General features: G+C 38.8%; 2 protein-coding genes across 3 annotated transcripts in view; one reads left to right on the top strand and one right to left on the bottom strand.

The window, feature by feature from the left end:
- The window catches only part of ARMC1 (armadillo repeat containing 1), a 38,583-nt gene extending 30,761 nt beyond the window's left edge, over window positions 1-7,822 (bottom strand). Inside the window, exons 1-2 of one of the 2 annotated variants that reach the window (XM_072804444.1) lie at window positions 7,595-7,822; window positions 1,803-2,023 (exon numbers count right to left, since the gene is read on the bottom strand). In XM_072804444.1, the coding sequence (XP_072660545.1) occupies window positions 1,803-1,985 (183 nt within the window). In that variant the 5' untranslated portion in view covers window positions 1,986-2,023; window positions 7,595-7,822. Of the gene's footprint in view, window positions 1-1,802; window positions 2,024-7,590 lie in introns of both variants that reach the window. The other variant, XM_072804445.1, reaches the window with a different exon arrangement.
- A 263-nt stretch (window positions 7,823-8,085) lies between these two features.
- MTFR1 (mitochondrial fission regulator 1) overlaps window positions 8,086-12,646 on the top strand; it is a 75,923-nt gene continuing 71,362 nt past the window's right edge. Inside the window, exon 1 of the mRNA XM_072804442.1 lies at window positions 8,086-8,105. The gene's annotated coding sequence lies outside the window, so the exon portion shown is untranslated. The remainder of the gene's footprint in view (window positions 8,106-12,646) is intronic.

Here is a 12,646-nt window from a genome sequence, read left to right as displayed (position 1 = left end):
TCTTGCCTGTTAAATTTCACTCCACGAAGGCAAAATAGAAAATCTTCAAATCTTATGAAGTTTGATTTTTGAAAAGGAAAATGCATATATTACTGTTCTGTACAAACTTATGAAATTAGACTAGTTGGGAATTCATCATGGGTGTTTAAGTAAAAGGCAATGAGTTTAAAATTTCTATTACAGTAATTTTCTTTCTTTCTTTTAAAGATTTATTTTTTCATGAGACACACACACACACACACACACACACACAGAGAGAGAGAGAGAGGCAGAGGGAGAAGCAGGCTCCATGTAGGGTGCCGACATGGGACTCGATCCTGGATCTCCAGGATCAGGCCCCGGGGCTTGAAGGCAGTGCTAAGTCACGGAGCCATCCGGGCTGCCCCTAGAGTAATTTTCTTTTAAACATTCTTGTAATGAAAATTTTAGAGAACACAAAAGTAGAGAAAACGTGTGGTGACCCTGCTGAACTCATCATCATTCACCATCAATAATTATCAACCACTTGAGAATCTTGTTTCATCTATCTCTGCTGTCAGTAACTACACTGGAATGTTTTATAGCAAATATCAGAGAATATATAATCTCATTTGTAAATACTTCAGTAAATTCTCAAGAAATTAGATTTTTAAGTTAACTTAATATTATACCCTGCAAAAGTAATAACAATTCTTTGATACCTACTATCTGATCGATATTTATTTCGAACTATCTAAAAAAACAAAAAAACATTTACGGTTGATTTGTTCAAATTAGGATCCAAATCGGTTCCACATATTACTCTTGGGTGATATGTCTCTGAAGTCACTTTTAAGCTTTAACAGTTACCACTATTCCTTTCCTCACCCCAAATGCCTTTCTTTTCAATGTCACTTACTGGTCACAGAACCAGATTACTTGTTCTTGAGAACTTATCACATTCTGGATTGGCCTGATTGCTTTGCATTATTCTTTCACGTCTCTTGTTCCCACACTTCTCATAACATGGTAGTTCCTTCGACATTATTAGCTATGATCCTGTTTGTTTTTCTCTTTTCCTCTCCTTTCCTATCTTTCCCTCCCATCTTCTACTAAAACAAGTGCTAGGTCTATCCACTAATAAGCAGATAAGGAGAATGTGGTATTTCTCTGCAATGGAATATTATTTGGACACAAAAATAAATGCAGTATTGATACATGTGACAATATAGATGAACCTTGAAAACGTTATGCTGAGAGAAAGAATTCACAAAACCCACATATAACATGATTCTATTTATGTAAAAAAATATATAGGCATTTTTGCCCAAATAGGCAAATACAGAGATAGAAAGTGGTTACTTAGGGAAGGAGGTAGGCGGTTGGGGAGCAATAGGTAGAGAAGTTTCTGAGGTGATGAAAATGTTCTAAAATTGACTGGGTTGATGGCTGTGCAACTCTGTGAATACATTAAAAAACAATGAATGATACACTTTGAGTGACTTGTACAGCATGTGATTCAGACCTTAATGAAGGTACTACAAAATAAAAATGGAACAATAAATATCTTTTTAATGTGTCTATCCATACTGAAATGATACAGTCCAAGATTTCTTATGAAGTTGCAGAACATTCCATGCAGTATGCTACCATTTGTGTCAAAGGACTATACACACACATACGTGTTTGCACATATAGAAATATACTTACTACTATTTACTCTATAGTCTACTTTTTTTCTCTATAGTCACTTTTAATTTTTACCATGTCATCTAACACTTTTTCAAAATCTTCTGAATTGCAAAATTAGAACACTGAGACTGAAATTACTAAAGGCAACTTACGAGCAAAGCTGAATGGACAACAGGGGGGTTGGGGTGGTCCATAAATAAAATAAGGCCAGGCAGACATCCCTGATCCTGGACAATGGCTCTTCTATTTAATGGATCTGCTGCTAGATCCCGTAGCTGGTTAACTACCGAGAGAGCATCAGGTTCTTCATTCATGGTGGAGGACGAAGAATTCATCTTCTATGCCATACACATGAACCAAATCTTCTTAAATTCTGTAGAAACGGTTTGCAAAATTAGCTCTAGGCTGCTGAGGTACATTATGGCATTTGTTAAATAATCAGGATTACAACACCTTTAGAAAGAACAGATGAATCTAAATCACACAAAAACGTGAGACTTGGCAATTCCACAGTTTAAGTAAAATGAACATAAGAAGCTAAGTAAAAAAAAAAAAATCAAGTTATTTATGTGCACAATATTTAAAGAACATATGTCATCTTCAATATTCCAATAAATTCCATTTTAGCAATACATATTTTAACACTAAAGTCATAATAAACAAGATCTTTACAGTTAAAGCTCATAACCTTCACTATACTTCTCAAATTCTACCACTGCCAGTGCTTTTTTCTAGAACACTTCTGGAGCCTACAAGAAGTGTCTCAGGGAAAGGTGTCGTCTAGCTGAAAGCTTTTTTTCGTATTCATCTATGAACAAAACCCAGCATACTGGGCTTACAAAAGATAAAATCCCCTAGGAAAAAGGAGGGAGTCAAAAAAGGCTATGAACAAGAAAGCCAAGAAGGGTATCTCATATTTCACCCTGTGTCTCAGGCCCCAGGAGTTAGAGATCACAGTGAATCTGAACTGAATCTGTAATACACCTTTTCATCTCTGAGTGTGCCATATTCAGAAGAATGGAACACAATTTGAGGTAATTCATTTATTTTTTTAAGACATTTATTTATTTATGTATTCATGAGACAGACAGAGAGAGGCAGAGACACAGGCAGAGGGAGAAGCAGGCTCCATGCAGGAAGCTCGACGTGGGACTCGATCCTTAGTCTCCAGAATCATGCCCTGGACTGAAGGCGGCGCTAAACCACTGAGCCACCTGGGCTGCCCGAGGTAATTCATTTAACAGATAAGGAAACAGTCACAAAGAAGTTAAATTATTTGCCCCATGTGACAAAAGCTAGTTAGTATAAAAGTGTGCTAAAGGGATGCCTGGGTAGCTCAGCAGTTGAGTGTCTGCCTCTGACTCAGGACAGGATCCCAGGGTCTGGGACTGAGTCCCACATTGGGCTCCTTGTGGGGAGCCTACTTCTCCTTCTGCCTATGTGTCTGCCTCTCTCTCTCTGTCTCTGTGTCTCTCATGAATAAATAAATAAAACCTTAAAAAAAAAAGTATGCTAAAATCTTATCTCCTAATCAACAGTCTTTCCACTTTCCATTGTCTTTTTGTTTACTTTTCTCCATACAGTACTTTAAAAAGCAAGAGTTGGAAACTCAACCACCTGAGCCACCCAGGTGCCCATCCATACAGTCCTTTTAAATTTTTTTTTTTTTTTTTTTTTTTTTTTTTAATGATAGTCACAGAGAGAGAGAGAGGCAGAGACACAGGCAGAGGGAGAAGCAGGCTCCATGTACCGGGAGCCTGACGTGGGATTCGATCCCGGATCTCCAGGATCGCGCCCTGGGCCAAAGGCAGGCGCCAAACCGCTGCGCCACCCAGGGATCCCATCAGTCCTTTTAAATTTGCATACCTTTCTGCCATAAAAGTAAACCTTGATATGCTAGAAAATGTAACATGTTAAACATACAAAAACCTAAGAAACAAAATATCAAGGAATAATCTTCATTTGTGCAGAAAGTTAAAAATAATAATTTCCATTAACCAAGTTACATAGTATATTCCTATTAGTAAAAATACTTTCCATGAATCAATTTAGTGCCAAAAATACTTTCCATGAATCAAAATAAGTTTAGTGTCAATTTCAAAAACAATACCAATTAGGGGAGGAAGGGGCAGAAATTCTTCTGTTACTCAAAAGACTATTACAGGTTATTTTTTGGGAAGAAGGTAATAATGCATAACTGACCTCACCAGATTGAAATATACAAAGTTATAAATAGTAAAGCGGGGGTGGGGGTGGTAGGGGGGGTGTTGGTTGAGGTGCAGTAGGAAGGTATTTCTCCCAGGAAAGTTATTTATGCATTCAATATAAGAAAGCAGGCTCAGTGAGTCAGACCAAGGCTCCACTACTTGGTAAATGTGATTTCAAGCAATTCCTTTACTCTTTTGTCTCAGTTTCTTCATCTGTAACATAGGGCTAATCATAGCAGCTACCAAAGGTGTATGATCTAGATATAATGACAATATACAATGTGCCTAGCACATTGTAAATGCTCAATACATAACAGTGTTAAGTTACATAGAGCAAAATATTAATAAAAAAAATAGTAAGATTACTCAATAAATGGTACTGGAATGCCTTCTAAGCAATTTAAAATCACTGCTAAGCAAGTTTAATTTATACCACATGGGTCATCCCTGGGTGGCTCAGTGGTTTGGCGCCTGCCTTTGGCCCAGGGCGTGATCCTGGAGTCCTGGGATCAAGTCCCACATTGGGCTCCCTTCATGGAGCCTGCTTCTCCCTCTGCCTGTGTCTCTGCCTCTCTCCCTCTCTGTGTGTGTATCTCTTGTGAATAAATACATAAAAATCTTTTAAAAAAATAATTTATACCATATGGCAAAAGAAAACCATACTCAAGATAAAATATGATAAATTTTAAGTATACAAGCAAGTGCAAAATAAAGGACTCAGAGGAAACAGGGCTTTAGCAAGACAGAATCTGACAGTTATTTTCAAAATGAAAATATAGTTACTGTGGCAATTTTAAAAATATTTTAAAAAAGCAATAGACTGAACACACAGAGATAAGATTAACAGGTTTGGGGGCATGCTGCCTCTTATGTGCCTCTATTATCAGCATACTCAATATCCCTGTTTACAAACCACCTTAACCAAGAGCTTTACATGCTGTTACCAGCACAAATCTTAACCAAAGTGGAACCTGAAGAACCAATTACTGGCTAAAAGGTCCAAGAACCAAGTTACATTAAGAACCAAATACGCTGGAAGAGGTCCTTTTGCATTCACTTCTGACCTTGGAACTGGAGAGCTCCATTCTTATCGGAGTCCTTTGATAACTATTCAGTGGGAATAACGCTGAAAAAGTTATGGCCTTCCCTGTTCCTTTGGGATGAATAAAAGCCTAAACTTAAAACTTCCAATCTCCAAAGCCCACAGACAAGGAGAGGGTCCCTTTTAGGATCTTCCAAGGAAAAAGTCAAGAATATCACAAGACATCAAAAATCCTAACACAACGGGCAGAAGCTGTGGTCAAGCACTGCATTTCCTCTGGCATTTAAATGAAGGCAAGAAAGGTAGACAGAATCAATGATTAGTTTCCTAAATTAAACGGGTTTTTAGGTAAAACTTCAAGAGAGATTTCCTCTCTTGAGTGTTAGAGATCAATTTTTTTTTTTCCTCATTCAATATTCTTGGCAATATCAAATTACTCTGAGAATTGCCTGGATCCTGTTAAATGATCAATATTTCTGTGTTTTGAGGAATTCACAGAGCAGTTTTTATAAGATAGTTATGGAACAGTTGAGAAAATTGAAACAAGTAAGCAAAAGTTAGAACTCTACCGCCATCTGATGTATTAGATACGTTTAGTCTTGCTACGTTAATTGTATCATTTTCACATACTAAAGTTGTCTGATAAAAATGTTAGCCTTCAGAGGCTGGAAAAACTTTTAAAAATGATACTTCTTGGTATTCTATCTTACCCTCTCTTACTCTCAAATTGGCAGATCTCAAAACAATTTTTAAATAATATTTTAAATACACTTATCTGAATGATTTTATAGCAACCAATGAACCATAATGTAAGTCAAAAAAAAGTATTCTATAATGAGTAATGCATTAGGTTCAAAAGAAAATAAGTTTGCTTTCTAGTTGCACTTTTCATTTAAAATACTAATGTGAAAAAATATGGACTTGGACAGCCTATACCAGAATAAGCTGGGGTTATTAAAATGCAGATTCCAAGGCCCATACCCAGCCCTCACTAGGAATCACTGGAGGTAGGGCCCAAACGCATGATTTTAACAAGCACACCAGGTGATTCCTGGTGCAAATAAAAGCAATTAAAACTTTACAATGGTGGATAACTGCATGTCCTTTTAATATGGCTAGAGATGTCTGAATAAAATCCTGAACACTAAAATTCTATAAGATACTTTCTTTAATTACAATGCAACATGACAGTAAGTGAATTTGGGACTATGTTTCAGCTTCATTACCAGGTAACTAAATGAATAAACTGAAAAAAACACTAGCAGTAGCAAATTTACTGACTCCTTCTAAAGAAAGTGATGATCAAAGGAACAAAATTGTGGGGGGGCATTATGGTGGAGAATCTTTGTATAGATTTTGTGTGAGTAAACAGAAGGTTCTTTAAATTTTATTTGTTAGCAGTAGTTTATCTTTCTTGTCTCAATTATTTTCTTTTTTAGACCAGTACTTGATGACTTACAAGTTAGTTTTTGATTACTTTTTAAATACTCTTCAATTTTAAGATTTTGGGCTACTAAGCTAAACTTGCCAATACAGACGTACTTAATTAAAGAAAAATCAAAACCTCACTGGCAAATGAGGAAAACGTGAAAAAAAACCTTCTTTTCGTCTATTAGAACACAAATGCATATACTGCATACCTTTTCTCTTATGTTCAGTTCAATTTGGACAAACAGATCATAAGATAATGCATGCTCCCCGAACTTTAAAGTGCACTTTGATTACAACCTAAGGGATTTTTTTCAAAAGCAGATCTGATGGAGTGAGGCTTGAGATTCTGCAGTTCCAACAAGCTCCCAGGTGAGGCCTATCCTGCTGGAACTGGGAACTTAGGTGATGGGTGTGAGACTACAATTAGGAAAGATTTTCTTCAGCCAAAGCTTAACATTCAACTCAAAGAATGATTTCGGTCTCTTACAACTAAGAGCTGCAGAGAGTACACACCCACAATCTAAATGCACATTCAGTTAAGCAAGTTTTTACAAAATAACAAAAGCGCTGAGGTCAGATCTGGCTTTCTCTTGCTAGCATCAAGTGTAACTCTTCAAGAAGTTGGGTTATCTCCCTTGAGCCTCAGTTTCCTCTCAATAATCCCGAGTGACTGCCAGTATCAAAGAAAATTAGAACTTGAAACCAGCACCAGCAATGACCAAACAAGAACAATACTTGATCCTGTGGTGCTTCTATCCCACCAGGCGTTGCGGTCTATTCCGCACCTCCCTAACACATCGGTGAACTATCCCCAAAGGAGCTGCTGAACTGCAGGAAGGCCTCCGAGAAGTGATTAAAATACAGGGATATGAATGCCTGTCTCTCCTGAATGGAGACAAACACAGCAACGTCCTTCCACCCTTAATAGACACGCAGGTGCACAAAACCTGAAATTGCCATAGGAACAAGCTAAAGGGACGAAGAAGTGAGACGACATCCATTAATAATAACGCTAGGGTTTGTAAAAAAAAAAAAAAAATCGGACGTGCGGGGGACGGGGACGAAATGACCGAAGCTAACATTTTCCCCAGGCACATCCGGCCAAAGCACTTGAAGGCGCTCGGTGGGACGCACTGCTGGGTCGGCAGAAGGCCAGCGGAGAGCGCCTCCGCCCAGGCCGACTCGCGGGCTTGATGAAGGGGCCGCTTTCCGCGGCCTTCCTTGGCTCCGCCGCTTTGTCTGCCGTCCCTGGACCCTTACCTACCGCGCCAGAGCCTCAGGAGTCCAGAGCCTGCCGCACCATCAGGGCCACACCAACGAGTGAGGTACGGAACCCAGGAGCCGCACAGCAGGTCCCTCCGTTCGCAGCCGCGGCGTCAGCGATGGCAAACGACCAGGTTAAATTCTAGGAGCCAAAGAGCGAGGACGCTGGCGGGGAAAGGTTCTCCAGACTCTCCCCCATGACCCTGCAACATCCGTCGGTTCTGCCCTCTCATTGGTTGATCCCATTCCAACGCGAGGATAAAACATCCAGTACGTGAAGGCCTTCTTAGACTCACGCGTTGATTGGTTACCTCGGGAAAGGCCCTAAGTGTTGAACGGAAGAGGCCAATGAGAGCGCAGGATCGCTTGACTTGGCCCCAACGGGTCTCCGTCCGCTGAGCGTCAAGCGAAGAAGCTTCAATCCGGCTGAGAAGCCGCTAGCTTCCCGCGTGCACTCCCGGGCTCACGGCGTTGCGGGAACCTGCGTGCTGCCGCGTTCGGAAGTTCACATGGTATGTTTTTCTCTAGCAGTTCTTTCAGTTCTAATAAAGTATTTTCGTGATATTTCATTCGTTTTTGTGAGTCGTAGTTGATCATCTTTAAAGGTTTTTGAGCTTTTGGTAAGAACGTCAGCCCTGTGTGAGGCGTTTCTCGGATTTCGTTCCTGTTCGTGTCCAGTCTTCCCAACAGCGCGAAGGCTGCAGAGTACGGCTTTTTATTTGTTTTAAATAATAACTTCTGGGCAGCCCGGGTGGCTCAGCGGTTTAGCGCCGCCTTCAGCGCGGGGTGTGATCCTGGAGACCCGGGATCGAGTCCTGCGTTGGGCTCCCTGCTTGGGGCCTGCTTCTCCCTCTGCCTGTGTCTCTCTCGTGAATAAATAAATAAAATCTTAAAAAATAAATAATAACTTGTTTTTGGAAGGAATTTTTTTTTTTTCTTGAAAGGGAAAGGGGGAACGCCTGGGTGGCTCAGTGGTTGAGCGTCTGCGTTTGGCTCAGGGCGTGATCCCAGTTCAGGGATCGAGATCCCGGTGGGGAGCCTGCTTCTCACGCTGCCTGTGTCTCTGCCTCTCTCTGTCTCGAATGAATGAATGAATAAAATCTTTTTTAAAAAAGGGAAAGGGAAAGGGACTTCGAATCAGAATGTTCTGAGATTTGTCATGAAGTATTTTTTAGATACTGTCTGCTAGTTTATCATGGTAAGAATTCATATACTTTTATCCATGCCAGTCACTGTCGGTTTTGTTAAGTATAGATCTTGGTTTTTATTTATTTTTTATTTTTTAAAAAAGATTTTATTTATTTATTCATGAGAGACAGAGAGAGGGGAACACACACGCAGGCAGAGGGAGAAGCAGGCTCCATGCAGGGAGCCTGACGTGGGACTCGATCCCAGGTCTCCAGGATCATGCCCTGGGCTGAAGGCGGTGCTAAAGCGCTGAGCCACCTGGGCTGCCCTAGATCTTGGTTTTTTTTAATTTTTTTTTTTTTTTTTGTATTTATTTATGATAGTCACACACAGAGAGAGAGGCAAAGGCACAGGCAGAGGGAGAAGCAGGCTCCATGCACCGGGAGCCCGACGTGGGATTCGATACCCGGTCTCGAGGATCGCGCCTTGGGCCAAAGGCAGGCGCTAAACCGCTGCGCCACCCAGGGATCCCTAGATCTTGGTTTTTAAAGATATTTCTCTACATGTAAGCGAAGTCTAAATTCCCCAGGCCAGTCTGAGAATAATGCATCAGTTGCACCCAATAACTTCACTGAATGGAATCTAGATTCTCTTTCACAATTTGATTTTGCCCCGTAGCTCGTATATTAAAGTCTCAAGGGATTCAAGAAGCTTCTACTGGGGAGAGTGCGTAAGAGTAAATACCCCTGTGGCGCCTGACTGGTTGAGGCCTAGACATGCGACTCTTGATCTTCACGCCGTCAGCTCAAGCCCCAAGTTGGTTGTAGAACTTACTTTAAAACAAAAAACCCAGACTGTGTTCTATGCAGTTGTCTCCAATACTTTGATTCCTAAGTGAATTTAAAATCCACACAGTTACTTCTCAAATTTCTTTGCCTTTCCTTATTCTTACTTATCCTCTTCCTTCTGTAACAAGCTGTCAAGAAGAAACTAGGAGCAAAGTGGAATAGAAAAGGTCCCTTTCACACCATTTGACCTATAGCAAAAACAAGTCTCCGGCATGATTTCTATTTCCCAAAGTCATAAGAGGGAGTGGTGGTAAGCGAATGTAAAAACAAAAAGTAAAAAAAGTAAAAAGAAATGATGCGTAATGTCTAGTGGTAGAGGCACCAGCCTAATTAATTAGTAATCAACCAGACCAACCAACGGCTGGAACTGGCGGGTGTGTGTGTGTGTGGGGGGGGGGGGGGGGGGTGTCGGGGGTGGGTGGGCAGGAGGGGAAGGAAAAAAGGAGATTGTGATACATTTACTGTAAGGAAAAAAAGCTGTAAAAAAAAAAAAAGTAAATATAGGAAGTTCAAAAGGCACAGACAGGTTAAACATAATCCAGTTGAGTAAATGAAATTTTGCTTAATATTGTTATTAAAAACAATGCAACAACACAAAGTAAACTTGGATATTTTATTTTATTTTATTACTTTATTTTATTTTATATTTTATTTTATTATTTTATTTTATTTTATTTATTAAATGGGCTCCATGCCCAACATGGGGCTTGAACTCACAAGCAACTGAGCCAGCCATGCACCACAACTTGCTCTTTTTTCTAAGGTTAATTTGTGTATAAGAAAGTGAGACAGTTGGGATTTTCCCAACTAGTAATTGATGACATAGGTTTTTGGCAGTGTTCAGAATGTATGTTCAACGCAGTCTTTTAGACGTTCAAAATCTAAAATTACTGTCAGAGGCATGATTATATTTAAAGTATTGAGAAGATTAATTCTTCCTTGGCAACAGCCATTACAGAGAGTTAGATGACTGGCATTAAAAGGCAGGGACTGTAGTCACAAAGAAATAACAAACAATTTCATAAGCACCAATGGGTTACAAGCCCAGTGAAGTCTTTTAAGGTTTTAAGAATTTATATTCCCATATTAAAAATGTATGAACTTGACATCAATAAAGTTATACTACCAGCTATTATGAGTCATTCCTTGTTCTTAGTCTCAGATAGCTTGCCACAGGACACAGCTGGAATGTCAAGTTTCTCAATGGCTGTGTTGCTTAAGACCTGTGAACCAGATAATGGCAGCTTCATTTATTATTTTAAAATTATTTTCAGAACACATACAATGTGCTAGAAACAGTCTTAGCAATGAATTCAAAAACAAGAGAAAATATTATTACTGTCCTCAAGTTGTTTATGGTCTAGTATGGTAGCTTCCAAACTTTATGATGAAGTACTGCTTTCAGCTTAAAAAAAACACGTTTTGAGCACACAGCTCTAATACATATATATTATTTAGTCATAAATTCTATACACAGACTATCAAACTAATATGTAGACTAAAAAGCATATCGAAATAGAAAAGTTTAGAAGATGATAAATAATTACAAATAGAAGCACTTATATTTGAGATTAAAATTATGTCCATATACATTATTTACTAAAAAAAACTTAAATTCCAGATGGATTAAAACTCAAGTGTAAAACAAAATATCAAAAATCCTTTAAGAAAATCTTGGAGAGGGCAGCCTAGGTGGCTCAGTGGTTTAGTGCTGCCTTTGGCCTAGGGTGTGATCCTGGAGACCTGGGATCGAGTCCCATGTCAGACTCGCTGCATGGAGCCTGCTTTCTCCCTCTGCCTGTGTCTGTACCTCTCTCTCTCTCTCTCTCTCTCTCTCTCTCTCTCTCTCTCTCTCTGTCTTTCATGAATAAATAAATAAAATCCTTTTTTTAAACATTCCTATAACAATATAGAAGTAGGGAAGAGCTTAAAGAAGATTAGAAACTCAGAAGTTAAAAAAGAAAGAAATGGTCATATCTCATTTGTTTTAAAAAGCAGCTTATTTCTGTGGCAAGAAAATACATAACCAATGTCAACAGACAATAGATTTAGGGGTAAATTTGCAACTTGGTGGACAAATAGAGGTTAACATTAAAAAATTGATCACTCATTGTCAAGAAAGGAATTAACAGCCCTATACAAATTGGGTGAATAAAAATGAGTATTTAATCAAGAGAAAGTCCAGGTGGCCAATAAACATGTGAAGATATTTAAACTCACCTGTTATAAGGGAATGCAAATTAACAATGAGAATAATCACAATGCTGCTCAGACTGGCAAAAAAAAAAAAAAAATGACACAAAGTTGCTGGCAGGAATAATGTGTAGTGAGAAAACTCAGATTTTGCTGTGGAAATGTAAATTATTACAGACTTAAAAAATAATTCAAAATCTATTCTAAAAATTGCATTTTGTGACTCAGCTGTCCTGAAGCATTCAAACCATAGAGACAAAAAGCATCATACAAAGGCATAAGAACAGAGATGTTTATTGCAATATTGCTCATATTGGCAAAAACAAAAACCAAACAAATGATGTAAATGAAGTAAATGATATATCTACAGGCCATGGGCCATTCTGAACAATATATTAGAAAACCTTTAATAAAGGGAAATGAGAGCTATAGAAGAGACATTGAGGTATTTCCATGATGCTTCAAAGTTTGTGTGTGTATATATATATATATATATATATATATACACACACACACACACACACACATACACTGATTTGGTTTCTGGAAATAACATCATAAACTACATTTTTATATATTCTATGAATATGGAAAATATATAGAGAGATACAGTCTAGGTTTTTAGCATATATTACCTGAATAGGACAGGATCTGGGAGAGTAGGAGCCCACCACACACACAAAAGTTGTAAATAAACTAACTTTACTGGGGAGGGTGGGGTGTAAATATAATAAATTTTCATTAAGTAGGGGGTCCCAGCCGGGCTGGGCCCCTGGGCCCCGGGTCTGTACAATACGGTTTGCTATAAAACTCAAAATCTTCCAGCCAGGAAAAAAAAAAAAAAAAAAAAAAAAAATTTTCATTAAGTAAAATCACATGTAAAT

This window comes from Canis lupus, chromosome 28 (genome assembly GCF_048164855.1).
Source record: "Canis lupus baileyi chromosome 28, mCanLup2.hap1, whole genome shotgun sequence".
NCBI lineage: Eukaryota > Metazoa > Chordata > Mammalia > Carnivora > Canidae > Canis > Canis lupus.
This window is presented reverse-complemented; position numbering and strand designations above follow the sequence as displayed.